The sequence below is a fragment of the Cladophialophora psammophila genome (genome assembly GCF_000585535.1).
Source record: "Cladophialophora psammophila CBS 110553 chromosome Unknown aczJe-supercont1.17, whole genome shotgun sequence".
NCBI classification, from domain to species: Eukaryota; Fungi; Ascomycota; class Eurotiomycetes; order Chaetothyriales; family Herpotrichiellaceae; genus Cladophialophora; species Cladophialophora psammophila.
The window spans coordinates 503,528-530,114 of NW_006912938.1; the positions used below are offsets into that span (position 1 = coordinate 503,528).

The 26,587-nt window shown below is 54.0% G+C and overlaps 10 protein-coding genes across 10 annotated transcripts; 6 read left to right on the forward strand and 4 right to left on the reverse strand.

Annotated features, from left to right (window-relative positions):
* Window positions 1-29: 29 nt before the first annotated feature.
* Window positions 30-1,379, forward strand: A1O5_09788 (xaa-Pro dipeptidase; the record flags this gene model as incomplete). The annotated part of the gene is made up of 1 exon (XM_007750366.1): window positions 30-1,379. One exon carries the CDS (start codon window positions 30-32, stop codon window positions 1,377-1,379), a length of 1,350 nt encoding a protein of 449 aa, XP_007748556.1.
* A 503-nt stretch (window positions 1,380-1,882) lies between these two features.
* Window positions 1,883-3,553, reverse strand: A1O5_09789 (NAD-dependent aldehyde dehydrogenase; the record flags this gene model as incomplete). Its single annotated transcript, XM_007750367.1, has 2 exons — window positions 1,883-2,822; window positions 3,000-3,553. The coding sequence occupies 2 exons, from the start codon at window positions 3,551-3,553 to the stop codon at window positions 1,883-1,885; spliced, it is 1,494 nt and encodes a 497-aa protein (XP_007748557.1).
* Window positions 3,554-6,767: 3,214 nt separating this feature from the next.
* On the forward strand, window positions 6,768-7,901 carry A1O5_09790 (alcohol dehydrogenase 3; the record flags this gene model as incomplete). Its single annotated transcript, XM_007750368.1, has 2 exons — window positions 6,768-7,433; window positions 7,494-7,901. 2 exons carry the CDS (start codon window positions 6,768-6,770, stop codon window positions 7,899-7,901), a joined length of 1,074 nt encoding a protein of 357 aa, XP_007748558.1.
* Window positions 7,902-9,092: 1,191 nt separating this feature from the next.
* A1O5_09791 (uncharacterized protein) lies at window positions 9,093-10,769 on the forward strand (the record flags this gene model as incomplete). Its single annotated transcript, XM_007750369.1, has 1 exon — window positions 9,093-10,769. One exon carries the CDS (start codon window positions 9,093-9,095, stop codon window positions 10,767-10,769), a length of 1,677 nt encoding a protein of 558 aa, XP_007748559.1.
* Window positions 10,770-11,471: 702 nt separating this feature from the next.
* Window positions 11,472-12,263, forward strand: A1O5_09792 (uncharacterized protein; the record flags this gene model as incomplete). Its single annotated transcript, XM_007750370.1, has 1 exon — window positions 11,472-12,263. The coding sequence occupies one exon, from the start codon at window positions 11,472-11,474 to the stop codon at window positions 12,261-12,263; it is 792 nt and encodes a 263-aa protein (XP_007748560.1).
* A 363-nt stretch (window positions 12,264-12,626) lies between these two features.
* Window positions 12,627-13,809, reverse strand: A1O5_09793 (uncharacterized protein; the record flags this gene model as incomplete). Its single annotated transcript, XM_007750371.1, has 2 exons — window positions 12,627-13,529; window positions 13,747-13,809. 2 exons carry the CDS (start codon window positions 13,807-13,809, stop codon window positions 12,627-12,629), a joined length of 966 nt encoding a protein of 321 aa, XP_007748561.1.
* Window positions 13,810-15,012: 1,203 nt separating this feature from the next.
* Window positions 15,013-15,765, forward strand: A1O5_09794 (uncharacterized protein; the record flags this gene model as incomplete). Its single annotated transcript, XM_007750372.1, has 1 exon — window positions 15,013-15,765. The coding sequence occupies one exon, from the start codon at window positions 15,013-15,015 to the stop codon at window positions 15,763-15,765; it is 753 nt and encodes a 250-aa protein (XP_007748562.1).
* A 904-nt stretch (window positions 15,766-16,669) lies between these two features.
* On the reverse strand, window positions 16,670-18,801 carry A1O5_09795 (uncharacterized protein; the record flags this gene model as incomplete). The annotated part of the gene is made up of 3 exons (XM_007750373.1): window positions 16,670-17,157; window positions 17,324-18,666; window positions 18,770-18,801. 3 exons carry the CDS (start codon window positions 18,799-18,801, stop codon window positions 16,670-16,672), a joined length of 1,863 nt encoding a protein of 620 aa, XP_007748563.1.
* Window positions 18,802-20,222: 1,421 nt separating this feature from the next.
* A1O5_09796 (uncharacterized protein) lies at window positions 20,223-22,013 on the forward strand (the record flags this gene model as incomplete). Its single annotated transcript, XM_007750374.1, has 1 exon — window positions 20,223-22,013. The coding sequence occupies one exon, from the start codon at window positions 20,223-20,225 to the stop codon at window positions 22,011-22,013; it is 1,791 nt and encodes a 596-aa protein (XP_007748564.1).
* Window positions 22,014-23,171: 1,158 nt separating this feature from the next.
* A1O5_09797 (uncharacterized protein) lies at window positions 23,172-26,348 on the reverse strand (the record flags this gene model as incomplete). Its single annotated transcript, XM_007750375.1, has 1 exon — window positions 23,172-26,348. One exon carries the CDS (start codon window positions 26,346-26,348, stop codon window positions 23,172-23,174), a length of 3,177 nt encoding a protein of 1,058 aa, XP_007748565.1.
* Window positions 26,349-26,587: the final 239 nt, after the last annotated feature.

Below are 26,587 nucleotides of genomic sequence, written 5' to 3' on the forward strand. Positions count from 1 at the left end.
CCACATATTCCGCAGACGCAGTCACATTCATGTCTGTCAACGGCACAATGCTCGAGGGGAAATATCCCGCCAAAGCTCACTGTCGGCGTGTCGCTCAATACCTGATCGACGCCGGCTTCTCACGCCATGGAGTCATCTACCTCGAAGCCCAGAAAACCCACATGGTTGAAGACGACGACCAGGCCATGCACTTCCGACAGCGTCGATACTTCTTCTACCTCTCCGGCTGCAAGCTCCCCGACGCCTACCTGACCTACAACATCCCCCAAGACATCCTCACCCTCTTTATCCCACCCATCGACCCGGACAGCGTGATTTGGAGCGGCCTGCCTGAGTCCCAAGAGGAGGCCATGGCGAAATACGACGTCGACAACGTCCTCTACTCAAACGAAGTCAATGCCGCATTGGCAGCCTACGGGCCTTCGAGGGCCGCTACCGTCTACGCCATCCCCGAGCAAGTCTCCGAACACATCACATTCTTGCCCTTCAAGGCCGTGGAGTTCTCGTGCCTCAAGACGGCCATTGACGAGTGTCGCGTCGTAAAAGATAGCTATGAGGTCGCGCTCATCCGCAAGGCCAATGAGATCTCCACACTCGGGCACATTGAAGCAGCCAAGGCGGTGCGCACGGCGACAAACGAGCAAGAACTCTACGGCGCCTTTGTCGGGACATGTATTTCGAACGGGGCACACGAGCTGGCATACCACTCCATCTGCGCCAGCGGGACGAGTTGCTCGACTCTCCACTACGTCCGCAACGACCAACCCTTGCGGGACCGCTTGAACATCCTTCTCGACGCGGGCGCAGAGTATGGCTGCTACTGCGCCGATATAACGCGCACATTCCCCATCTCTGGCACATTCACGCCCGAGTCACAGACAATATACAATATTGTGGATGAGATGCAATCGTCGTGCTTCAAGATGCTGCGCGCAAACATGCGGTGGGAAGATGTGCATATGAACGCCCACCGCGTCGCAATCAGAGGGCTCAAGAGTGCCGGCATCTTTGTCGGGGACGAGGAGGAGATCTTCAACAAGCGTATCAGCGTCGCGTTCATGCCGCATGGCCTGGGCCACTATCTGGGCATGGACACGCACGACACAGGCGGCCACGCCAACTACGACGACCCGGACCAGATGTTCAAGTACCTGCGCGTGCGGGGCCCGGTGCCCGCCGGCGCCGTCATCACCGTCGAACCGGGCATCTACTTTTGCAACTTCATCCTGGACCCCGTGCTGGAGGACCCGGAACTGAGCCGGTACATTGACAAGAGCGTGTTGGAGAGGTACTGGGCCGTCGGCGGCGTCCGGATCGAGGACGACGTGCATATCTTGGAAGACGGCTATGAGAATCTGACCAAAACGCCGAAGTGGTGATGACTGGCTCGCCAGGAAGTTTGGGGTTCTCGAGTTGGCCCACGCCCGTCCAGGGTATGTCTTGATGGCCCATTGAGCCTTTATGAGAGCATGACTACGGAGTCCAGCAAGTGATGTACCAGCATGAATCTGCATTATGATGGCCATGTTGAACAGAGAGACTCGCTGGGCGCGGAGGTTATCGTGCAGCACATGTCATCCATAGATCCTGCGGTGTGAGCAGACACGGCTAAAGTAGGAGAGGGATCACTGTTGTAGTGCCGCTGGTGCCGCCGCCCCCGAATTTGCTAGTGGTTACAACATCTCGTTCGTGGCCTCTTGACCTACCAATAGGTAGGTATCTTGCTACCTTCCTACCTACAAGTACTTAGGTACTTACATACTCATTACACGGATGACGACCGGAACAGGCCGACACTGACGCCTTCCATGACGACTTTCCGCTCCTCCGAGCCGGTGCTTACTCAAAGCTCTCCTCATGCTCAGTGATCAGTGCTTCGTGCTCAATCCTTCCAGGTAATCACCTTTGTCCGGACCCACTCCTCCAGGCCAGGCAGGCCGTTGAAGCGACCGAAGCCGCTCTTCTTGACGCCGCCGTGGGGGAGGGCGGCCTCGTCATGGACGCTCATGCCGTTGATGTGGACGGCCCCGCTCTCGATCTGCCTGGCCAGCTTGAGGCCACGGCGCAGGTCCTCGGTGAAGACGGCGCTGGCCAGGCCGTAGTCGGTGTCGTTTGCGATCTGCAGCGCCTCTGCGTCGTCCGCCACCACGTACAGCGACACGGTCGGCCCGAACGACTCGGTGTGGTAGATGTCCATCTTGGGAGTGACGTTCTCGATGATGACGGGCCGCATGCGCGTGGCCGACGCCTCGCTGTGCTGCGCGTCGCCGTACACCGTCCTGGCCCCCTTGGACAGCGCGTCTTCCAGCAGCTTCTTGTTCTTCAGCACCGGCGCCGCCGTCACGAGCTGCGGCACCCCCATGCCGCCCGGCGCCTCGGTGAAGACGTTGTCCATCGTCTGCTTGAGCGCCTCGCGGAATTGGTCCGCCACCTTCTCGTGCACGATGATCCGTTCCGTCGCCATGCAGATCTGGCCCGCGTGCAGGAACGCACCCAGTGCGCACTGCAATGCCGCGGTCTGGATGTTGGCGTCTTCACACACGATGGAGGGCGCCTTGCCGCCGAGTTCCATGACCGTCGGCTTCAGGTACTTCCCGGCCTGGGAGGCGATGATGGCGCCCACGGCCGTCGAGCCCGTGAAGTTGATCTTCTTGATGGCTGGGTGAGAAATCAGCGCTGAAGTCACCTTCGCAGCATCTGCGGGCCGGTGGTAGATGGTGTTCAGGCAGCCTGCGGGCAGGCCGGCGGTGTGAAGGATAGAGGCGAGAGCCCAGTAGGTTGCGGGAGCGGCTTCAGGGCCCTTGAGGATGACTGTGTTTCCCCTGTGCGCGGGTTTTGTTCGTGTCAGCCTGTAGCCCAAACTTTCTTTCTTATAATATGATGAACGGGGAAAAAAAACCAAAAAAAAAAAACCACACACAAAAAGCCATCTGTTCCGAAAAAGGAAAATATAGAGCGTCATAATAGATTCCTTATAATGGTGTTGTTTTTCAACTTACATGGCAAGAGGTTGCAAGCAGGCACGGAGACCCAGGACATAAGGGGCGTTCCACGGCGCAATCCCGAGAACCACACCAAACGGCTCCTTAACCACCATGGCATTGGCGCCCTCTTCGGCCACGACAGGCATGGTAGAGGTCGAAGCGACCTGGATGAGGCCGGCGACGCTTTTGCAGGCCTCGTACGCCAGGTTGTGCTCGAAGGCGAACATGCCCTCGACGGCGCCCGTCTCGCCGTAGCTGTAGTGCTTCAGCTCGTCTCGTCTCCGCTTGAACTCGTCGGCCGCGCGCAGGAAGATATCTCTCCGGAAGCTGGGCTTCGTCTTGGACCACGTCGTGAATGCCTTCTCGGCGGCGGCGATGGCCTTCTGCACGTCCTCCTCGTCGGCCGACGAGCACTTGTAAAGTGTCTTCTGGTCGAGCGGGGAGACCACGTCAAAGGTCGACGACAGCTTGACTTCTTGTCCGTCCAGCCACAGGGGAATGGTGGACGAGGTATCGAAAGCAGGAGACGGGGTTGGCGCGTGTGCGCCGTTAGTGCCGTTGGAAGTCATCGTGCTCTGGATAGGGCAGCTGGGCTGAAATGCCTAGGGTTTGATGAGAGATGGTTGATTGTCTTCACGAGGACGACAGACGTCGTCGGGCAGGAAATGGGGGTCAGCATTTATAAATCAGATCCAAGGAGACCCTCCGGCATTTGAACAAGGCATGCAAAGCCATCGGATTGAGCACCTTCTCTGGTACGCTATACATATAGTAGTAGTCTGAAATCCACGCGGATTGGTTCCGGGGGGTGGAAGCGGGGAACAGTTGCGATGGGCTAGAACGCGGGGCAGCCAAACCGGACAATAGACGCACTGAAGGGGGCCCAGTAGTGCCCAGTAGCCAGGTGCCAAGTTCTTTGTGGCCCCCAAGGCAAGTGTTTTCGGCTCTTTTCAAGGCAATGGGCGGCGTCCGATGGTGTCCCGGGAATGCCTGATGAGCCTCCACCAGCCTCACCCAATGCTTCCGAAACCCGAAGCTGGCCGCGGGAAGCTACACCCGATATCTTTGAACACGGCGTGAATCTGAGTTTGTTTGCTTATGAAGAATCCCATTGACAACGGAATTCGGTGACATGTTCTCGTTCCTTGTTCGGATCCTCGAATCCCGTCGCTTGCGCGGCCTCTTTGTGGCTTGCCATATACAGTATTTGGGATCTTCGGGAAGATGGCCAACCCGGCCCCACCGGGTCGGGGTCTGTACTGTCTGGGCTGGCTTCTCCATAGCCCTTGAGGAAAATCAACCTCACATCGAGGGTGCAGACTTGTAATGTCATCTCCTTCACATCTTATACTCTTTCACGTCGCCGGGGCTCTCAAAGAGCTCGAGGTGGTGAGCGGAACACGCGCCGCTCGTCTCCAAGGGAAACATTTCGGGCGACGCAGGGGTCCCGGCCGCTCAGCGCTGCAGGACTCGCTCTGCAGGGAATCGGGACCCGAGGCCGAGCCTGAGTTGCGCTGGTGATGGCCATGTGAGATGATCTTGCGCTCACTAACTTTTGGTTTTCGAGGGCCGTCGTTTGGCTGAGAACGATACCGAGTACATCCTGTACGTACTCACTAACTTCTGGACTCTTGTGCACCGGACGCGCAGATTCTCTCAGGCCCGCTCCTCACCATCCTCCTCTTTGAAAGCCTGTGACTGCGATTAAAAAAAAAACAACCACCAAAAACCAAGAACTTTCAAATCGCGCGATCGTAGGAATGGTTGGATCTGGGTTTGTCGACCTCGTTGGTCTTCCACAAGATGCGGCATTTTGAAGAACAGATTCTGTTGCGAGCACATGCAATCAATTCTTGTTAAATCCGAGAAATTTTTGGATACACTCGTCAATTGGTCCGTCTGCTGTCTGCGTTTGACTCTGCTTTAGCAAATGCTGATTGAGATGGGCGCGTGGTCGCCATCAGACCACTTCTGCATCATCGCGCATGAACAGTCATCGCGTTCGCTTATGCCCGTCACACGTGGATTCGAGGGGGCTTGTACTCGGCCTGTGCGGGAGATGCTCCTGGCGCGAAACGGCGACTCTTGCACTGGACATGCTCACAGACGACAGACGACAGACGAGACCCGGACTTGTGTTTCGCAATGACAGGAGGTAGAGCAAATGGCAGCCAAGTATGAAGTGTGCTTATAGACACTCGAACGCGTCGAGGAGTAAGGCAATTGACGGTGTACTTCCTCTGCACTTCGCAGCTCGCCGAGGAGCGAGTGCGGGAGACTCGAGACTGCTTTTGGGATATCTGGTATTTGACGGTAGGTGAGAGCAATTTCTAGCTTATCGAGCTTCGAGTATTCCTCACCCCATCCTCAGGTGACGGCAAATGCTAGGTTCAATGGAGCTGGCATGGAGGGTCGCGACCACGACCGCGACGGCGTCCGCGCCCAAACATTCGGCCGTACTGGGACCCCGCAAGCTATCATGCCACTCTGTCAGGTAAACAAAGAACCAAAACCTGCGGCGATGATGGCATGCGGCGGAGAAACGGGTTTGTTTAGGGTCTTGGATTGGGTGGATAGAGGGTAGATGAAGATCACTACTTGGTAGGTAGGCGGGATCGGGGGAGGCGCCTGGGTGAGCTGTGGGTGAGCTGTGGGTGAGCTGTGGGTGAGCTTGGGGTGAGCTGGATGAGCTGGATGAGCTGGATGAGCTGGGTGAGCTGTGCTTCGGGAGGCCCCCCCTCCTCCCCTTGTTCTTTGCCCTGTGCGCCCTGGGCAAGGCAGCTTTCCCCGCATTGCCCTCTACTCCGTCACAGCCTGGGGCCTCGTTTTCGTGCCTTCTCCGGATTCCCCTTTGTCCCTTTGGTCCTTTTCCTGCGTGTTCCTTCAGTCCCTCGAATCGAAAGCCTTCTGGCGGACATGGATCTCACATCTCGGCGAGCTTAACTTTGTGATCCAAGCATGAAAGAAGATCCGGAAAAAGCTTACAGCATGGCAGCTCGCGCAGTTCGCCGGCCGCCCTGCTGTGGCTCACCAGGCCCAGATCTGCCCCTACTGCTCGCTCCCTAGTACCGTATCCACCCGCGCCTGCGCCCATCTCCTACTTGCTCCCTCGCTCTCTCTTGTCCCTTCCACGCATCTCTTGTCGCAGCCCACCCCGTCCATCCATCCCGCCAAACCCCTCACCTCATCTTCTGTTTTTTCTGTAACTTTCCTTCGCTCCATCTTCCTGCAGCCTGCACACTGGCTCCTTCCGCACCCATTGCCCATTGCCCATTGCCCATGTTCGTCCCTCCGGCCAAGGGTCCCCAGGGCCTTGTCTGTGACAAAATCCGTTCGTCCACATGTCAATCCCGCCGGTCGGATGCTATCTTGTGCAGCTTGTGGCTAAACAGATGATCCGCTTATAGAAAGTTTCCTTACACCCGTCATGAGATGTAACATCTTCAACGGTCCAGCCCTCTCCAGCAACCCACTGATTGGCTGTAACAGCTCGGCGGTCCACAGGATATACGTTTGGAGCAATGAACGATACACGCGCCTACGTGATCAGACTCTGAGGGGTTTCCGCTCATCCTGAGCTGGGTGAGTTGGTCCTTGTTCAATGGAGAGAGGGGTCGAGAGTTGTTCTGACATGTACATAAGGTCTGCCTGATTCCTGTGACTGCTAGACATCATCATCATCACCATCACCACCATCTTCATCCTCGAGACCTCAAAGGGCACTTCTCCTCCATACCCGTTGCCAACTTGCCAACAAGATTTTTCCTCCTCCATCCTACAAGAATGACTTCATACAAGATCCCCACCGAGCAATGGGCTCAGGTCATCGACAAGGTCGGCGGTCCTGTGCAATACAAGAAGATCCCCGTCCCCAAGCCCGGCCCAGAGGATGTGCTCGTCAACATCAAGTATTCTGGTGTCTGCCATACCGATCTGCACGCCGTCAATGGTGACTGGCCTCTCCCCACCAAGCTACCTCTCGTCGGTGGCCACGAGGGTGCTGGCATCGTTGTGGCCCGTGGCGAGTTGGTCACAGATGATATCTGCAAGCTCGGCGAGGCCGTGGGCGTCAAGTGGTTGAATGATTCCTGCTTGAACTGCACGTTTTGCATTCAGTCAGATGAACCCCTTTGCCTCACCCCCAAGCTTTCCGGCTACACCGTCGATGGTTCCTTCCAACAGTACTGCGTTGCATCCGCAAGGCACGTTGCCCACATCCCCGACGGCGTGCCTCTCGACGAAGTCTCGCCAGTTCTCTGCGCCGGCATCACGGTCTACAAGGGTCTCAAAGAGTCGGGAGCACGACCAGGACAGACGGTTGCCATCGTCGGTGCCGGTGGCGGGCTAGGTTCCCTGGCACAGCAATACGCTCGGGCTATGGGTATTCATACCATTGCCATTGATACGGGAGATGACAAGAAAGCACTCTGCGAGAAGATGGGTTCCCACGTGAGTCTAAAAAGCTGCTTCTTGTTTTGTTCTGGAGGTGAGACTAACCAACGTAATCAGGCCTTTATCGATTTTGCCAAATCCAGCGACGTTGTCAAGGACGTCAAGGCCGCGACCAAGGATGGTCTCGGCCCTCACGCTGTCATTCTGGTCGCAGTTACCGAGAAGCCCTTCCAACAAGCTGCTGAATACGTCCGCCCTCGAGGCACCGTCATTGTGATCGGTCTTCCCGCCAAGGCATACATCCGCGCCCCAGTCTTTGAGTCAGTGGTGAAGATGATCAGAATCCAGGCCTCATACGTCGGGAACCGACAAGACAGCGAGGAGGCACTCGACTTCTTCGCACGTGGGTTGATCAAGGTGCCGTTCAAGACGGTGGATCTGAAAGATCTTCCCAAGGTGTATGATATGATGCATGCTGGCCAGATCGCTGGACGATATGTGCTCAAGATGCCCGACCCAGAATAGACGGCGACTGCAACGAGGCATGTGACAGCCCAGTCGACCGAGTCGGCCGGCGGGTTATGTAAGAAGATTAGTTAAATAGCTTCAACAAAATGAGCATGGATCTAAGAAATCCCCTCGCTGTTTACGACAAACTTTGATGCCCGCAAGCTCGGGGCAATGGATCTCCGTCCTCGGGTGTCCCCCAGCCCGCTTTCTCTATTCGAGATAGCGTGGAATTGGATCAATTGCCGACCACGCCTGGTCGGGTTGCTCAGTTCTCGGTACACAATTTCTCCCTCTGCCCGTAGCAGCGGGCCAGCTTTGCACCGCCAAATTTGTCACATCAGGCCCGTGTTCACATATTCATTCTGTTTCATCATCACTTTCAGCCTTAAGTACGACATTGGTCCACGTCACTCGGGGAGTGCTGGGGGGACAAGCGTCCACAACATTCCACCTATAGTGTCGTGGATGGCAAAGTGTTTGATCGATAATGAGTCAGCCCGATGGCAATCTGGGATCATTGCAAGACCATCTCAGCCACCGATTTTCTAGTTTGACTGGAGTAGTCAGCAAGGCTCGCACAAGGCTCACACATACATAGCTGGCGAGCCAGGTACTCCTGTACATACAATTAGGTACCTCGTACAGACGCCACCTGCGCCAAGAACCTCGCAGCCTCATGCCCCCACCGTCTTTGCCCGAATAGGCAGTACCCCTTTCCTAATGAGGCTATCCAAACAAGTGTCCTGGCTTGCTCGTGAGCGACCTCCACGCCACCTTTCCCTTCCGATATCTGGTATATTTATTAGTGCCCTCGAACGTGCTCCCTGATATTCGCTGCTTTCGAAGCGGCATCTAAGCTCTTTCGCTATTCTTTACCGATTACGAGGCTCCGCTTTATCTAAGGCCTCAACAATGTCAAATCTTCCAGACTTCAAGCCCGCTTCTCCTGCATTCGGCGGCCGTGCTTCCGCTGTACAGAATGAGACTGGGACGGGAAGCCCTGGACAGTTCTGCTGTATCCACCATCTCTCGACCTAAAAACCGTGGTGCGATTGTCGATTGACCCCCTTTCATAAAGCTGTGTCCTCCACTATTCAAGCTTTGCTATATAGCACAACCACCACCCCTTTTGCATACCCTTTCTCGGCAGAAGACTGAGGCACGGCTACTAACTATCCCATCCGCCCTAGGTCAACTCGACTCATTATGAAGGCGCCCAAGTTTATGTTTATCAATAAAACTGCCGACTCCGATTCTCTTTCCCACAGTCACAAGAGTGAAAGAATAAAGATCCACAGCCACGTCCAGAAGGGACGGCGGTACAAGAAATCCGACGGAGGGATCGTTTATGCTGCCCCGTTTCCGCGCCTTCAGCCCGGACGACGAGTTGGTGACTTGGACGAGGGCCAGGATCAACCCAACCACGACAAAAACCACATTCCCAAATCTCCGACACAGACTGCCTCTGACCTGGCATATTTCCGGTCAGCGTCGTCGATACCTTGCTCTGGCGACCAGTCCTTACTGCCCCTAGATCCAAATATTGATCCGTTGCTTTGGGACTATTCACAACCGTATCTCACACCATCAGGTTCCCCTCAATCCATCCCAGTTTTCCCTGCCTCAGCGGACGTAAATTTCGATCCATTTGACGTTACCTGCGTCAAAGTCGATCAACCTATCTTTAGCCTGCTGCATTATTTCCTTCGGGTGTTTCACCCCAATGTATGGCATCTCGAAAGGACCGTCCAGACCGACCATGAATATGCATTTCGGTATGACGCCATGAGTGTTGTTCAAGGATGTCTTCATGACAAATACAACATGTTCGCCCTACTCGCCTACATGGCAAGTTACATGCAAGACATCGACGGTATTCCGCCACCTGGGGACAGTGCTCTCTATATACATCAAGCGCTCAAAGCTTCCCAGAACTACGTCAAGAGTCGGCAACCAATCACGGGGAGGATGATCTTCAATATCTTCGCCATGGGATGTGCGGAATGGTACAGATATAATCGTGAGGCTGCTTACGTCCACCTGAAGGCGGCAAAGTCCATGATCGACTCAATCGGAGGTTTAAAGTCCCAAGATGGCCCTCTTGTGGACCTTTTATTGACTGGCGATGCGTATGTGGCTGCGGAGCTGCAAACCAAACCGCTATGGTCTGATTCTGATTTCGATAACGGCGATGACCACCCGATGACAGCATACGCTCTCCAAGAGCTGCAGAAGCTTCTCTCAGGGACGGTCATCATCGGGTCAGGTCTCCTCAACTCTGCCCAGCAACAGATTATTCCCGCTGCCTTGCGGTGGATAATCTTGGATCTTGCCGTTGTCCTTTCTGTCTACAAGTCCTCGCCATCTGCGGCCGAAGATCAACCCTATGGAGGGCTGCACTGGGTTCATGTCCGCAGCATTGCCATCAGACACCGTCTACTGCATTTAGAACTTGCCGATCCAAGAAGTGACGCAGTCCGCACTGCGATAGTGCTGTGGATGCTCTTGGCCTTTACCGTTACCGGACGAAAACGGACAGCCAAAGTCGTGGCGCCTTTCTTACGAGACCAAGTTCGCTCTGTACCAGAGGGACAATGGGGTGGTCATGAAGAAGTCCATCTGTGGGTTTTGAGCATCGGCGCTCTGTCTGCTCCAGTGGGCACCGAAGACCATACATGGTTTGAGGCTCAAATCGGCTCTCTGTCTATTGGAAGAGCCGCTGATGCGGACAGGATCTTTGCGACTCTCATCGCTCTGTCGGAGAGGTTCTTCTATCTGGAGTTAGCTCAGAAGAACGATGTCAGGGCTTTGGCTGATGATATACACGACCTGCAGACAACAAGGAGGGAATCAAACTCCAAATGCGGATCCCCCAGGCAATAGAGGAGGACACCTGTGGACGGGGGCAGAGTTCGCCGCAAAATAACTAACCCAAAGATCCAGGAGACGCAGCCCACCAGCCTTACTCCTGCGGGCTCGTTGCGTACGGTGGAACATATCAAATGGAGGGTCCAGCACTCACGAATTCATTCACACCAGAAGACCAGAACAGACTGTTTGCAGACTTAGCTTTGATAACGGATAAACCTTGTACGTCACGACTTCGTGCTCTTTTGAGGGGTCTTGCAACGTTTCTGCTTTGTGAACGGCTCCCGGCATAGCCCCGCGAATGGACTTAAGTGACAAGTCCGTAACTGCCGATGGTTGCCATGCTAGGACGAAGAGAGGAGGAGGATATGGAGGAGGAGCCGTGCCATGGCTTGGAAGACCGGTGACTGTGCGTGTGCAGGTGCCTGGTGCTACTGTTGCATAGATATAGCGCTGGGAGGAATGCTCATCTTGCACCTACTGTTCCCTCCGCGAACTGAACTCTTTCAACCCACCTCTAAACCTACGTGTTGGGATTCCTGGACACGAACTAGAGATTTCACACCAGCCCAGGTATTATAGCAGCATCAGACATAGACTTTCGACAACCAGACACTCCAAGTCTATTCCATTCCACCATCACACTGTTGAATCGCTCAGACTTGATCAGCCTCCTCCGGTCTATATCTCTGGATCTCCTTTGGCCCGGAGCAAGCCATGAGCACCTCAAAATACGCCAACAAACTCGCCAACACGGCCGTCCTGATCATAGGTGGCACATCCGGGCTCGGATTCGGCCTGGCAGAAGCCCTCCTGGAACACAACGTCGCGCACCTGTACATCGCGTCCTCGCGACAGCAGAGAGTCGACTCGGCCATCTCGCGCCTCCGGTCCGCGTACCCGGACTCCAAAACCGCCATCACGGGGCTGGCGTGCAACTTGGGCGACGAAGCCAGCCTCGAAGCCAACATCAAGAGCCTGTTCTCGCAGATCGGCCGCACACTTGACCACGTGGTCTTCACCGCCGGCGATCCGCTGGCGGCGAAACCCCTCGCGGAGATCGACTACGTGTTCATGAAACAGGCGGGCATGGTGCGGTTCTTTGCGCCCTTCTTCGTGGCAAAGGAGGCTGTCCCTTACCTGGCCCCCGGGCCCGCGAGCTCCATCACCCTGACCACGGGCTCGGTCTCGGAGAAGCCGCTGCCCAACTGGGCCGTCGTGGCGTCGTACGCGAGCGGGCTGTACGGAATGACGCGCTCGCTCGCCCTGGAGCTCAAGCCCGTGCGCGTCAACTTGATCTCTCCTGGCGGCGTCGACACGGAGCTCTGGGAAGCCAGCTTGGGCGACAAGGGCAAGGTGAAGGCCGCGCTTGACGGCATGCGCGCACACGTCGCTACCGGCGAGGTTGGCCGCGTCGAGGACGTCGTCGAGGCCTTCCTGTATGTGCTGAAGGACAGGAACGTCACCGGCACGTGCATCAGGAGCGACGGCGGCGTGTTTCTGATGTGAGAGAGACAGATCGTGATTATTACATGTTCTCCCTGCCGATAGCCTGGATCACCGGCGTATCGTACGTTTCATACATACAAGGCCGGACCTTAACAGCAGGTCGTCTAGCCTTGAGATGTCTACATGGATGACACGATATCATGCCAAACAATAAATAAACAATGGGGCATCAGGCCTGCGTTATCTTGCCTGCCTAAAGTGTCTTCACGGGCTTGGTCATGGCCATGGCCAAAGCGTGCTCAATTCAAGCTGAAGTGTGAAAAATAGATGGACCCGGAAATACATCGATTTCATTGCATCGACATCAGTTGACTTGACCCATGTTTCATTGGAACTTGTATTATGTACTTACCAATCTCCCAGCTACAACCTGCTATCCTCACGGCCCAGAAGCCATTTCACACCACGCTTGGTCTCGTCCTTCCACCGCCCAGCCAGCTTCGTCCAAATAAACACGCTCCAAAACACGTGCGGCGCGCCCTCGTAGACGTCGAACTTGACGTCGACGCCCAAATCCTGCAAGACCGACGCATAGATGAGAGTGTCATCGCGCAGGATGTCCAGTCCGCAGACTTGGAAATACGCCTTGGCGGCCACGTCGGCATGCCTGCTGAGTGGTTGGACGTTGAAGGCGCGGTAGAGAGGCGACGACATGTCCGGGTTGTAAGCCATGTCGAACATGGCCTTGGTTTCCTTGTCGAGGACTGGGGCGTTGACACAGCGCTCGTCCGTGCGAGAGAGGTATTGATGCTTGTATTTCTCCGGAATTGTGTCGGGCGAGGCAATGAACCCTCCAGCAGCGAAATATAGGCCTGTGATTTTGGGTAGGGGAGGCGTCTTCTCTTTGGCGTGGAGGGCGATTAGGCTGGCAAGAACCGCCCCCTGGCTTGAGCCGCCCACGACCAAGCCCAGGGAAGGGTCGATTTGGGCACCAAGGGACGAGATGTGTGTAACGATGTACTCAAATGCGTCCCAGCCATCGTCGGGCCCGGTAGGGAACGGGTGCTCTGGTGCAAGACGGTATTGTGGACTAATTACCACAGAACCCTGGTCTTTGACGAGCTCACGGGCCAAGGGAGCGACAGAGGATGCTGATCCCACGACGCCGCCGCCTCCGTGGAAGAAGATAATGAGGGGTTGGGAGCCAGGTGCGGGCTCTGTTGCTTGGAAGGTGATCAAGTTAAGTTCCGCGCCGTCACGGGTTTTGTATTTCTGAGTTGATTCAGTGACTTCAGGCACCGCGGGTGGTATGCGGCTACTGGGCTTCTAGATCACGGTACATGGAGAGGGCGGGTTCGACGCTAGATGAGAGGTCAATTTTGGGGAAGGGCAGTCTGCCAGATTTGATGACCTGCGTGAAAAGGATATAAGCAGACGGTAGGATGAAAATGTGAGCACCGGTGTGGAGTTGAGGCAGAGCTGTGCGGCGTCTATGTAGATGAGTCTGGAAAAGGGGTTGTAGCCTGATGGGGGCAGTACCTACAGCGTCGACTTCTGGGTCGATGATAGCCAGGGCGTCTAGCTCTTCTTTGCTTCGAGGGGTCATAGTTCGTTCTTTCGCGGGTTTGTTTGTTTGTCTGACCGGGAGATGGGAGAGCACAAGGTCTGTTCAAACTATCGTCATCGGCAATGCGACATCGAGTCGGGTGTTTTATATGTCTGGCCTCGGGCTAGAGGCCACCTTAGGTCCGACATACCGTATCCGTATCTTCGAATAGACCTGCCTGGGCCTTTTCCGGGTTCTGTGTTCAAGGCTCGAATGGAACGGATGATGATCCGAAAGCGTCGGCCACGGAGAAAGCGTAAACTGACCAGCATGAAGTGAGATGGTGTTGCAGGGCTAGGTCCGTGAAAGATGTGCACAAATTGAGCTTCATCCTGGAGATAAAGCCCATAAATTCAACGGCTTCGTCAGGAGTAAAGGATAGTCAGTGTTAACTCCGGTAGTCGAGCCTCGTAAGCCTCGGCTTCTTGAAGATGGAGAGGTCAAGGGTGGACGAAAGGAGTTGGGTTTGGGAGGGTCAGTCTTGTTCATGCAGAGTCGGTGGCGGCGCGCAGTCGAACAAGAGGACGGACAGGATGGCTGAGAGCATAGATCGAGGCAATGTGGGCTCAACACAAGCCGATCAGCTGGCTAAGAGCTGTTTGCAATAGGATTTGCCGCAGCTTTGTCGTTGTATTCATGGATATATTGAGAGAGAAGCTGGTTCGCAGTCAGACTGGAGGGCGGCGATGTGTGCCAAGCACCCACAAGCCCCAGCAGATGCTTGGTTCGGCTCTACCAAATATTAACTGGAAGGGCGCCCTGGGCGACGAGCTGAGTAGGTTAGTGAGGTGTCGATCGGCATCACTAAGCCCCGCTAGCCACCCAAAAGTGTCTACCTAAGGAGCCCACCAAAGACATGAAAGCGTGCCCAGTGCCGCCCAGTGCTGCCCAGTGTCAAACCCCGTCCCCCAATCCCCAGCATAAATACCCAGTAAGGGCGAGCCTCACCACCCACTTTCCCAGGTGCATCCCACGCCATCTTCGATAACGCACCTACATAACTACTACGTAAACTTGCCCACCTTCTTCAACACCATGAATCCTTTCATGTTGGCTATAAGCGGCCTCATCGCAACGGCCATCACAGTCCCGACCGCCCTTTTCTTCACAAACCACTTTGGCAACTTGGCTAATCCCAACACGCCATCCGCCTACACTTGAACTCGTCTCCTTCCAGGGACTCCCGTCCCCATCTCTGGGGCCATGGCTGAATACCAAGTGGGCGCGCCCTCCGTCCTTGCCACCCACACTATCGATCCCAGTCAACAAGAAATCTCGCATCCGCCAAAGTCGTACACATATTATCATGCCGGGCCGTTATTCACCATCGCAGAACTCCACACAAACGCTCTTCTCGCTGAAGCCATTCGACATTGGTCTTCGGGGAAATTCATCCCCATCTTACCACAAGATCTTGAACAGCGTGACCTGAGCGCTCATTCAATCAGAGACGAAGATCTTCGTGCTCTGATTTCCTGCGATATGGCCATGTTCACCTATGACGGCACCGAGTTGGACGCCGGCACAGTCGTCGAGTACATGGTCGCTAAGATGGCCGATATCCCCACAGTCATTCTACGGACAGACATTCGAGGAGGGGGCGATCAGAAAGGAACAGGCGATCCGTGGAACCTGATGAGCTCTAACTGGCCCAGAACCGTGGGTGTGGCTGTTGACGCAATGGTGGGTTACAAGACGAGTCTCCAGCAGGCACAATCTGGCCAAGGGTCTCTAGGGAGGACGGTTGGCGAGTCCATGATTGAACAAGTCGCCCAGAAGGTTGTCGATGCTTTTGAGACGGTATTGAAGGAGCCCCCAAGAATGCCGAAAGAACTGAGAGAAAGTGTGTATCAATGGCTGGCTCTGATGCCTGGATTCAAGAACGGAGGCGATCAACATAATCTGGAGGTATTTACTAAGCTGTGCAAAGAGAAGCAATCTAGAGGCTTGTTATGAAGAACTAAGTTGAAACCCTGATTTAAACTGACCATTTGAAGTGTACGAGAAAGTGGGAAGGGCACTTTGCGCCCCTTGAGCACTGCTGCCGCCAGGTTTTCCTATCTGACGTCGTGACCCTCGACATTGTGCGACCCACATTCATTTCAATGCAAAACTACCATGGATCAAGCCGGATTCGAATCCGAAAAGAACACCAGGTAAAATTTCAGATTTACCCTCTCGTCTAGGAAGTTAGCTTTGACAGCCTCATGTTTTATTGCCTCTAAAAAAAAAAAAAGGGAGCGCACACGTGATGCACGACCCATGTGAAAGACAAGATGGCTGGAGAAGAGTGGCGAAGAGTTACAAAGGCCCGGTCTAGAGGGGAGGCATAGACATCATGCCCCGTGCGAGACTCAACGCCCAGAGAAAACATGGAAGGGCATAGAGATATATGTCTGGCACAACGCCCAGAAACTCAGAGAGAAGAATGGCACAGAGCCAAATGGTTCTTGAAAAGCGTACAGCCAAAGGGTAGGCCTTCCATTGATGATAGAAAATACGGGAAGGAAAATCATATCATTTCACCTCAGGGGAAAGAGACATAGCGGGTTTATCATGTCACAGAGAGAGTAGACGATGTTGGCGGCAAGTTGAAGATTGAGGGAGGAAGAGAGGATGGGAAGAGGGAAAGAGGGAAAGATGTGTCTCGTGATATAGGTAGAATATTTTACTTATATTCGATCTAGTCATTTCGGAAATATGAGGAGCTGTTAGCTATTAGAGGGATTGAAAATCCAGCATAATGACAGTACAATCCATGAGACGGTGGATCTCACGCAAAGACTGGCAGAAGGCTGATGACACCAACACCCTCAAGAACAGGAACTACAATCCACGAGCCCTCCCATCCGTGAATGCCTTACCTGATCCATTCTAGCGAAATGTCTGTGCCAGCTTCTGGGCCGCCATTCTCTTGGATCCGCCACAATGGCGAGCTTTTGCTCCATCGCCGCATGGCCCAGGCTATGACGACGAAGGAGGTAAAAAATCCAATCGCTGCCGCCGTACCCCAAAACACCGTCACGTTGTATGCCTTGCGGTAGAAGACCCCATTTTCAAAGTCCATGTAGCCTCCATACGCAGAGCTACCAAAGGTGCTCGCCTGGCACACACAACCAGTCAACACTCCCAAGACCTGAAATAGCGTCAAAAGGAATAGTAGCAACACCGCCAGGAAATTGGGCAAAAGCAGGAGCTTTTGCAACCAGCGCCATGGCTCCTGGATAGCCAGCAGCACTAGCCATGATAGGGAAGTTATCAAATACCAGATCAAGTAAAGTCCGGATCGACAACCCAGCCCTATCGTTGGCGTGTTGAATGACACAATGAATGCCATGCCAAAACTAACTAAGACACACAATATCAGCCCTAGTCATGTAGATGGGGGCAGAATGTGCAGATGAACGTGCAGAAGCATGGAAGTGACGTGGGAAGGCCTCTGTAAGCCTGACCAGCAGCTCCTTGGCTCTTGCTTGTGGTAGACTTTGACAACGCACGCATTGGAGGGACTTACTGCCAACAATTATCTCGCTGAATGCCCATGTGATATACCACGAGTATGGGCGTCTCGTCAACTGTCTTTCGAACCCAGTTGGATCGTCAAGGTTGAGTCTATCGAGGTCCCCTCCCGTTCGCTCGTATTGCGTAAGCGCAGCATTGGCGACACCGCAATACCTCAGATATCGTCCTTGACCAACAAAGCGCCCAATGCCATATGCTCTTCGCAGTCCAGGTTGCTTTCGTTCGAGAGCTTTGCTCCACAATACCAGGTGGTCATCCTCTGGTCCTCGCTGTTCTTCCTCGCCCTGTTCCGGTTGTGCTGCTTCGGCACCGCTCGCATCTTCTGGTGGCGGAGGCTGGGTAGGTGTATGAGCTGAATTTCTGCTACGCTCCGTCCGCTTTTGTGCTTCGACGACTTGGTCGACATTGAACAACCACCTTTCGATGAGCTCCTGGCATCGACTGGAGTTTGTGGGGTTACGATCGACAATTGCCATAACCACTAAAGACGGAATCCAAGACAGGAGAAGTCCGAGCGCGAGTGAATGTGCAGTGGTGTTATCACCAAGATCCGCAAAGGCGACCGCGACCGAAATGATCAACGAGACTCCAAACCATAGGATGTTGAGCGCCAAAGGCCACACCCCTTTCCGACGGCTGAGGCGTAGTTGGTACGCAAGAGTGGCGTTCAACTCTGCCAGCCGCTTTCGCAGCTCTTCCTCGTCAGGATGCAGATCTCGTTCAGACAGCTTAAACTGACCGAAGACTCCCTGTAAGAGCGCTCTATTCCGACGTCTCACGGCAGAGGGGAATTCTTCCTCAGAGTCACTGGAGCCGTCCACGCTTTGCGATTGTTTTACCCACACTGCCAGTTTCTCCAACCTTGGGAGAGCTTGTTCCCGTATTTTCTCCGTCTGAGGGCGTTCAACGAGCTCTGTGGTCTGCAACGTCCCTGGGTATTGATACTGATTGATACAGCTCAAGATATACATGGCGTCGTCCATTCGGGCATCTTGGGATGATGCTCGAGCTAATTCGTTGCATTTCTTGATCATGTATATGTTGAAGATGGTTGTGGTCAGGCTTGCAGATGGAGCACCCATCCAGTTTAGAAAGGCCTCCAGATTCCTTCGCTTGCGTATGTTCAGCGATTCCCAGGGCAACTGGGCAATCAAGCTCACTGTGGGCAAAATCCATGTCGTCAATATCTGGAAGATAGTGAATGCATCCCATAAATCCGGACTCGAGCCACAAGCAGCTATGCACCCTTCCACGGTCAGGGACAATGACTGGTTTCGATACACTGGATTGATGCCTCGAAGGTCACCGTGGTAAACAATGTCAAAGCCATAGGTGCTGTATGTAGCAAAGAAGCACAGTTAGCCCGGAATTTCTCCAACAGCTAGTATGAATAGAAGACATGCCTTTCGATAGTACCATCGTCAATTGCTTGACGAACCTGAGCTCCGCATTTAGGAAAGTTTGCTGCATATGCTTTTGTTGTAAGGTTAAGACCTAGTACCAGAGCGAACCGGGAGATCCTCGACAGGAAAAAACTCGAGGGCAACGCCATCACCAAAGACAAAGGCAGAGAGTTCATAACTTCCCAAAAGGCCATATAGAAGGCCGAATTGGTGGGTTAGAAATAGTATTTATGTTCAAAGAGGCCCACAATAACAAACAAGCAGTGGCCGGGGCTGTGCAATTCTCATTCCAGTTCAGATATCATTTGTCGGGGTAGAGCTATGGTTCAGGTGGCTGAAACATAGAGCAAAATAATGAATCTCCCGGTTTAGAACTGTGAATCAGATAGACGACATGGGTGCCGAGCGAGTTGCACTGTTGAGAACAACAAGCCTGTGGTCTTCCTGCATCCTCTGTTGGACAAAGTGACAAGGCAGACGTGGGAAGCTACACTCATGCAAGTTGCCATGAGCACCAACACACAGTAATTATTGGTGTCTTGATTGCCAACCTATGCGAGTAAATTCGTGGGCAGGTGAGAAGAAAGCACTGGCTGCCACCAGGAGGCTCAAGGACGCCAGCTAAGGGCGAAGCATGGACATCCATGTATACTGCCTTGACATCGATCGTTAACTCCCTTCCTCGTAAGGCCACAGCACTACAACAAGAAGGGGATCCAGCTCGTTCCGCGCCACTGGACAACAAATCTGTGTCCCGGTTGTACAGACCAGTACTTTTGCTAAGGCTAAGGACTTTTGGCATCGCGACTTTCGCCCTGAACGGGAGTGTTTCCAAATTCTTCACAATATGCTGTGGAGTGAAGGGTTCTAGCCGGAACGGGTGTCACGTTGTGCGCATAGCCCTCTGTGGCTGACGTGACAAAGTCAATCAACGGCAGAAGTATTGTGAAACGAATAAAGGGAGAGCAAGCAGGCCGTAATTGGTGATTTTGAAAGAGGGATATAGAGAAGGCGAGAAGAGTAAAACTGCCAAGGCTGCAGGCCACTTTGTGAATTGTGAATGCTGCGGCTGCCAAGATGCCAAGGATTTAAAATGACGTAAATACTGGGTAGGTTGAGTGCCAGCACCTAGGCACGTGACTAAGGCTGAAGCCGAGGCGCTCAGGGCACTTTGGGGTACCCAGTAAAATGCTCCACGATCTCTCAGGTCTGGCGTGGTCTCTGCAACAGAACGGCTTGGAATATTTGCATACAGAGAAAACCAGGGGCAAAACAAAGCTATGAGCCAGATGCTGAGGGCTGGGGTCGGTGAGGTGGTCTGCACATTTCATGCACTGTGCCCCCAAACAGCAAAAAGAGCTCAAGCGAATTCGCTTACTACGCTCACTACCGAGTACCAGTTTCGAGACCCCACAACTTCAGGCAAACATAAACCTCGTTCGTTCTCCCTATTAGCCATTATCTGAGAGGCAATCAATCGTGGTCGAAATGCTACACAGCACTGTTTTGGGATATGCCATTGTCACCCTTCTCTACTTTCAAGCTCTGGTCACCGCCGCTGAAAACTCACAGACTCTGCTAAACTCTGATTCAATCACTCCACAACCAAGACAGCGACCACACCGAATAGCGATCATAGGCGCAGGCCCAGCGGGCTCCTCTGCATCCTACCACCTCCACAAATTCTCCCAACAGCTCTTGCCGCCCTGTGAAAGCAAGCCAATACAGATCGCGGTCTTCGACTCCAACCCCTACATCGGCGGACGCACCACCACCGTTGACGCCCTAAGTGATTCCCGCTACCCGGTTGAACTCGGCGCAAGCATCTTTGTCAAGATAAACCACATTTTATACAATGCCACACGAGATTTTGGGTTGAATGCTTCTGCAAAGATCTATCAATCTGAACCTGATTCGAAGTACGAGTTGGGCATTTGGGATGGGAAGGACTTCGTCTATAGGGCTGCGAGGGATGATGATGAGGATAGAGGATCTTGGAGAGGGTGGTGGGATATTGCCAAACTGCTTTGGAAATACGGATTGTCCCCTATACGCACGCGGCAGGCGACGACGAAGGCCGTCGGGGAATTCTTAAAGTTTTACGATGAACCCATATTTCCCTTTGACTCGATAGGAGACGCCGTGGACGCTACCGGACTGCATGCCTATACCGGCCTCACGGGGAAGGATGTTTTGCAAAACGCGAAAGTGAGCGATCGGTTTTCTCGCGAGATCATCCAAGCGAGCACGCGCGTGAATTATGCGAGTAATCTAGGCGGGATACACGGATTGGAGACATTGGTGTGCATGGCTATCGAGGGAGCCATGGCCATTGAGGACGGCAATTGGCGCATCTTTGATGAGATGGTGAGGACCACCGCGGATGGGATATTCCTGAACACGACGGTTACGGCTGTCACCAAGGACGAAAAGAAAGGGACATTCAAACTCACGACTGCGAAGGAAGAATCCAATCGACAACTCAAGAACGAGTACGGAGATGAGTTCGATACTGTCATCCTCGCGGCCCCCTACCAGTTTGCCAATGTCGCCTTCACTCCACCGCTCCTTACCACGCCGGAGAAGATACCCTACGTTTCACTATACGTGACACTGTTCACCTCGCCGCACCGTCTTTCCCCGTCGTTCTTTGGACTCGACTCTCAAGCCGATGTGCCTTCGTCTATCCTCACAACTCTCTCTTCGGAACTGTCAGACGAGCTCGGGTCTCGACGAGGCCTTGAGGCTGTGGGCCCTCCCGGATTCTGGTCGATAAGTACCCTTCGGATCTTACATCCAAACACAGACGGCACCTTTTGCGGACCGACTTCAAACTGCACGAAGCTGCCTTCTCAAGCCAGAGCAACCGAAACCCAAGATACACAATACCTGTACAAAATCTTCTCGCCGGCTCCTTTGACGGAGTCGTTCCTTGCGTCATTGCTCGGCCTCCAATACCCACCAAAGCCGGAAAACAGAAACGACGATCCCGTCTCCCTTCTCCCCAAATCCGAGATTTCTTGGCTTCAGGAGAAACATTGGCACAGCTACCCCTACGAACTGCCCCGGACAACCTTCGAAAACTTCACGTTATGCTCCACGGAGCCATGCCTCTCACACGGCGTCTCAGATGGGATATACTACCTCTCCGGCATGGAATCCTTCATCTCGACAATGGAAACCTCCGCTCTTGCAGGAATGAACGTCGCCCGACTGGTCGTGGAGGGTCTACTGGACACGCAAGAACTGAGAGAATCTCAATCGGGGATGTCGCTATAGCAGATGCCTTCGACCGGCATTACAGGGCCGGACAAGAATTGAACCCGACTGTCCGAAACCACGCCTAGCGTACCATGTTCCTCTGAGGAGGAAAAAGAGGACTCGGATCAACCCATGCACTTGGTCGTCATGTGGATAGAGATCACAGACCCAACCATCGCATGTCAGCAGCCCAACCCATGGGCAACAACCCTTTCAGATACACCGCATATAACGCCCTTAGAGCGATAGCTTCTCGCTGCCGCTGCTGGCCTCCATACTTCCAGACAACTTGGCTGTCCAACACCAGCTCCGTTGCACGATAGATTCCTCGTCATCACCACCACCGACACCGACATCTTTCCACGACGAGCAGGATCGTCCGACATGGAACGCAACACCCTGCGGGGAAGAGTCACAGCCATCTCAGCAGGAGACCTCGCAGGCAATCGAACATAGACACACCGGCGCGAGTAAAGCAGATGAGACGAGAGTGTGCTGGTGAATGTGGACTGGAAGAAAAATACGAACATATGCCGAACAAAATCGAACACATGCAAAGACTACATAGCTAGAAAGTCCGGGTTCAAATTTCAAGTCATCATTCCGGCAATGCATGCTGCTGTCCATGGACCCTCTAAGTGGAATTCCGTTCTCGGAAGCCCCAGATCCCATCCTCGTTTGTGTTCACTATGAAAATGCAAATCCTCTCGTGCTTGAAAATGCTGCGTATCGATCCAAGCCTCCCTAGCCTTCGAGGACGCCAGGCGCCTTTTTTTTTTGGCTGAAAACCATTGGAACGATCCCACCATTCACTCATTCGCACAGCATTGACATAAAGAAAATGTAACAAAGATAATCCAGTCCACCAATGTCATACGAGATGGGTCATGACAACACTATCCGATGCGTCAATGCCTTCGCCCAGCTTTTCGGTCCCGCTGTGAATTCATCCGCCTGAGACGCCGCTAAAATACTCACAGGTTTATCCTTAGTCCCGAACAGAAAAGTCAAAGTTCGAATGAGAGCCTGAACGCCAAGGGTATCATTACCATTACCATCCATGTCGCAAATAACGAGTAACGAGGGAACATAGTACGAGCGTTCTTCCAGCACTTTAGCCACCAGCACGAAAGGAATGAGATCTGCTGCCTCATCACGCCATTGGCACATTTCCCCTCAAGCTTGGGACATCGCACCCTGAATGACTGATTTAGAGTCAGCTGGGAGCGTCGACGTCGGCTGCTGAATGCCCTCCACATCCTTGCTCGCGGAGGATGGTGAAGGCTCACTTTCTGCTGCTTGGACTTTCGGAGTAGAGTTTGTCATTCCTGATGAAGCACCCTGAGGAGCACCTGATGCAGTGGTTGTAGGTGATGCAGTGTGTGGGGTGCTGTTTCGCCTGTTGGCATTGATCACGCTAGTGGGCGCAGGCGAGCCGGTTCGCGAGAACCCTGCGAAATTGAGATTCCTGAAACGCCGGATAAAATCCCGAATGTGTCCCATGATCGTCTCCTCTTCGATGGTGTGGCCACCTGGCATTAGGGACTCAGGGTGGCCGTGAAGTAATCTTCGCGTGGCGGATGCAAAGATCCTTTGCCAATGCTCAATTCTTGCGGGATGGACCTGCTCGAGCATCGCACTCTCGAACTTCTTGATAGTGATGAGACCGTCTAAGGTGCAAGGCATGTTCCGCGACGCAGAAGAGCTGGTAGGAATGAGTGGTGCGGGTGCTGGTACTGGTGTGGCGACAGCACTTGGTGTCGGATGAGACCCCTGACTTGTAGGTTGGATCGAGTGCGCCGGGCCTGACTGAAAGGGTTGATGTTGTGGTGGAAAGGGTGACTGTCCTGCTGGCGACGGTGGATAGAAAGGATGATTCTGACCCGCAGGATATGCTGGAGCCGACGGCGGCATCCCCCCTGGCGGAGCCGGCCACGGCATGCCATTTGAGGGTGGCGGCATGGATCCATGCGGACCTTGCCCATAGAAAGGCGGATGATGTCCTTGGGGAGGCATCCCGTTCTGTTGAGGATATGGTGTGCTGTTTTGCCAGTTCAGCATTTGAGGGGGCCCTTGGGGTACATTTTGACGTGGTGCCGGTGTGGGCTTTGGCTTGGAGGCTGCTGCTTGCTGGGCTGCTCGTCTTCTTTCCGCTTGAGGTTGTAGGGCTCCAGGGATCGCTTTCCACGCAAATCCTTTGCCTTCCTTCTCGCCCTTTTCGAAGAGCTTGTTCCATTCTTGGTTGAGATTATGCCGGACGCTACTTTGCCATCCTTCCGAGTCCACTCGGTGTACAAAGAATGGGAATTTCAGCTTCAAGGCTCGGTAGATCTGCTTCAGAGGAAGAGCCTTCGGGTGGATGTCAAGCAAGATGTCGTAGATCAATCGAGCATAGGGCTCGGACGGTCTGGCAAGCTGTTCTTCGGTCAAGCTCTCTGCAGGAGGATAGTCTGGACTGGGGGATTTCGACCTGGCTTTCTTGACTGGCGGTGGTCTCTCGGGCTCACTAGGCACGTCGACATCACCACCCTCAATTGACTGAACAATGTCGCCGTCTTCTCCAACCCGCTTTCGCTTCTTGTATTTCCTCTTCTCTGGTTTGGGCTCGGCCGCCGTCTCCTCCTCAATGGGAACAGGTCTGGGAGGTCTGGAACCTCGCATCACGGGCGGAGGAGTTCTCCCTCCATTGGCGGCTTTTGCTTCCGCAAGCTTGGCCGCCTTCTCCCTCTCTTTCCTTTCTCGAGTGGACATGATTCCATCCTTTGGCGGCCTGCCAGGCCCTCGTCTTCGCGGAGGTAGGGGCTGGCCATCAGGTCCCAGAATAGGCTCTGGAATCGCCATTGACGGTCTCTCGATGGTATTCAGTATGATCTTGGTCTTGCCTCTGCCGGTCTTTGACGGCGAAGCGCTCCGGTCTTGTTCATTTGACGTTGGCGAAGTGCTCCGGGGCCGGGAAGGGCTCTGTTCAACTTCCTCCCGGCCTGAAAGGTCGCTCGACGACTCGGCTTCTTGTTTCGGCAGCCTAAAAGTCATCCAGACATTCGAGATCTGTATTTTGGAACCGTCACGAAGAGGTCGTGTCTGACCGCGTTGAAGATATACATCGTCCAAGAAAGCACCGTTTCTGCCCATGACTTTCATCTGGAAGCGCTCCTTGTCGAAATCCCACTGGATCTTGACATGTCGCCGCGAAATGCTTTTGTGGTTTTCCAGCTCGGATTTTTGGTGATTGCGCATTGCGTGAATGGGGATGAGCGGACAGTTGTGGGCGTCCGGGATATGGTCGGCGGTTACTGGGGCTGGTTGTTCATTATCTGGCTCCTGCTCGTTGCCGTACTCTAATTGTGCTTGACGTTCTGCCATCTTATGGTAGTCAAAAGGAGCGAGAGGGGGATTGTAGAGCACTTCCTGAGGCTTGACGACACTACCAGCAGACCTTTCGGACGAGTGCGAGTGTAATGGGTGGCCATCTTCTCCCTTTTCGTTTTCCATAACCAGGCCATCATCGACACCGCCAAATCCACCAGCTTCACTGACAACACTCCCTTGGACTTGGCTGTCGCCGGGTCGTGGTACCCCTTCAGAGAGACCTGACCGTCTCCCGCTCGAGCTCTGTGCACGGTCTTGTCCGGCCTGGCGCGCTTCTTCAGCCTTGGCGAGGGCTGCCCGGTATGCGAAAGCATCCCTGCCCAGTTCACAGGCATAAGTCGTGATGTAGTAGTTCCCGTCCTCAAATTCAATTTTTGCAAATGCTTCGATTTCCCTTCGTTCCGGGAGTGGAATTTGAGAGGCAGTCAGTGGTTGAGATTCGTTCATATATGCTGTTAACAGACCGCTTGGTCCCGCAGGAAATGGCAAAGGTTGCCCAAGGATATCCATGGGTAGCGTAGAAGGTAACGGAGGGAGCCCGCTAGCAGTGAGGAAGCCGTCGTGATTTTGTAGAGGGAGAGGAGGAAGTAAGATATCGGGATCTGTCTCTAGATGACTGTTATTTGTTGTGGTCTCCATTGCCTCACAAGGGCCTTCAAGACTCTGGTCCGGTAGAGGAACCATGTCTGTCCTGGCAGGCGCAGTTGCGGTCTGGGTCTGGGTCTGGGTCTGGGTCTGGGTCTGGGGTTTGGTTGGACTGTTGGGAGTCAGAGCCGCGAGCAGATTTCCCACAGCCTGATTCCGTTGTTGAATATCTATTTCATCCCAAGCAGAATGACTTGGCATGGATGAGTTGGTCTGCTGCTGTTCTAGTTCATCTTCGTGGTCCGAGTCACTGCGATTGGGGTGAAGATTCGAAGGAGCGGTCCATGATGGGGGATCTGGCAGACCTCTTGTCGACGTCGCAATTGCCTGCGACGACATTACGAGGTCTGCGAGATCTTGGAGGGAAAGCGCGAGAACCGTCAGGGTGTTGTCGGGGGCGCGCAATCTCTAAACGATCAAAAGTTCTGTCTGAAGAGCAAAAGTCAAAGAGAGAGGCAGCAGATGCGGGTCGGAGGCGGACAGCGCAGTCCCGTGGCAAGCCAATCACATTCGATACCAGGGACTGAGGAGAAGTTGGGCATTTCGGGCCCGGCAGGCCACAAGAAAAACAATAAAAC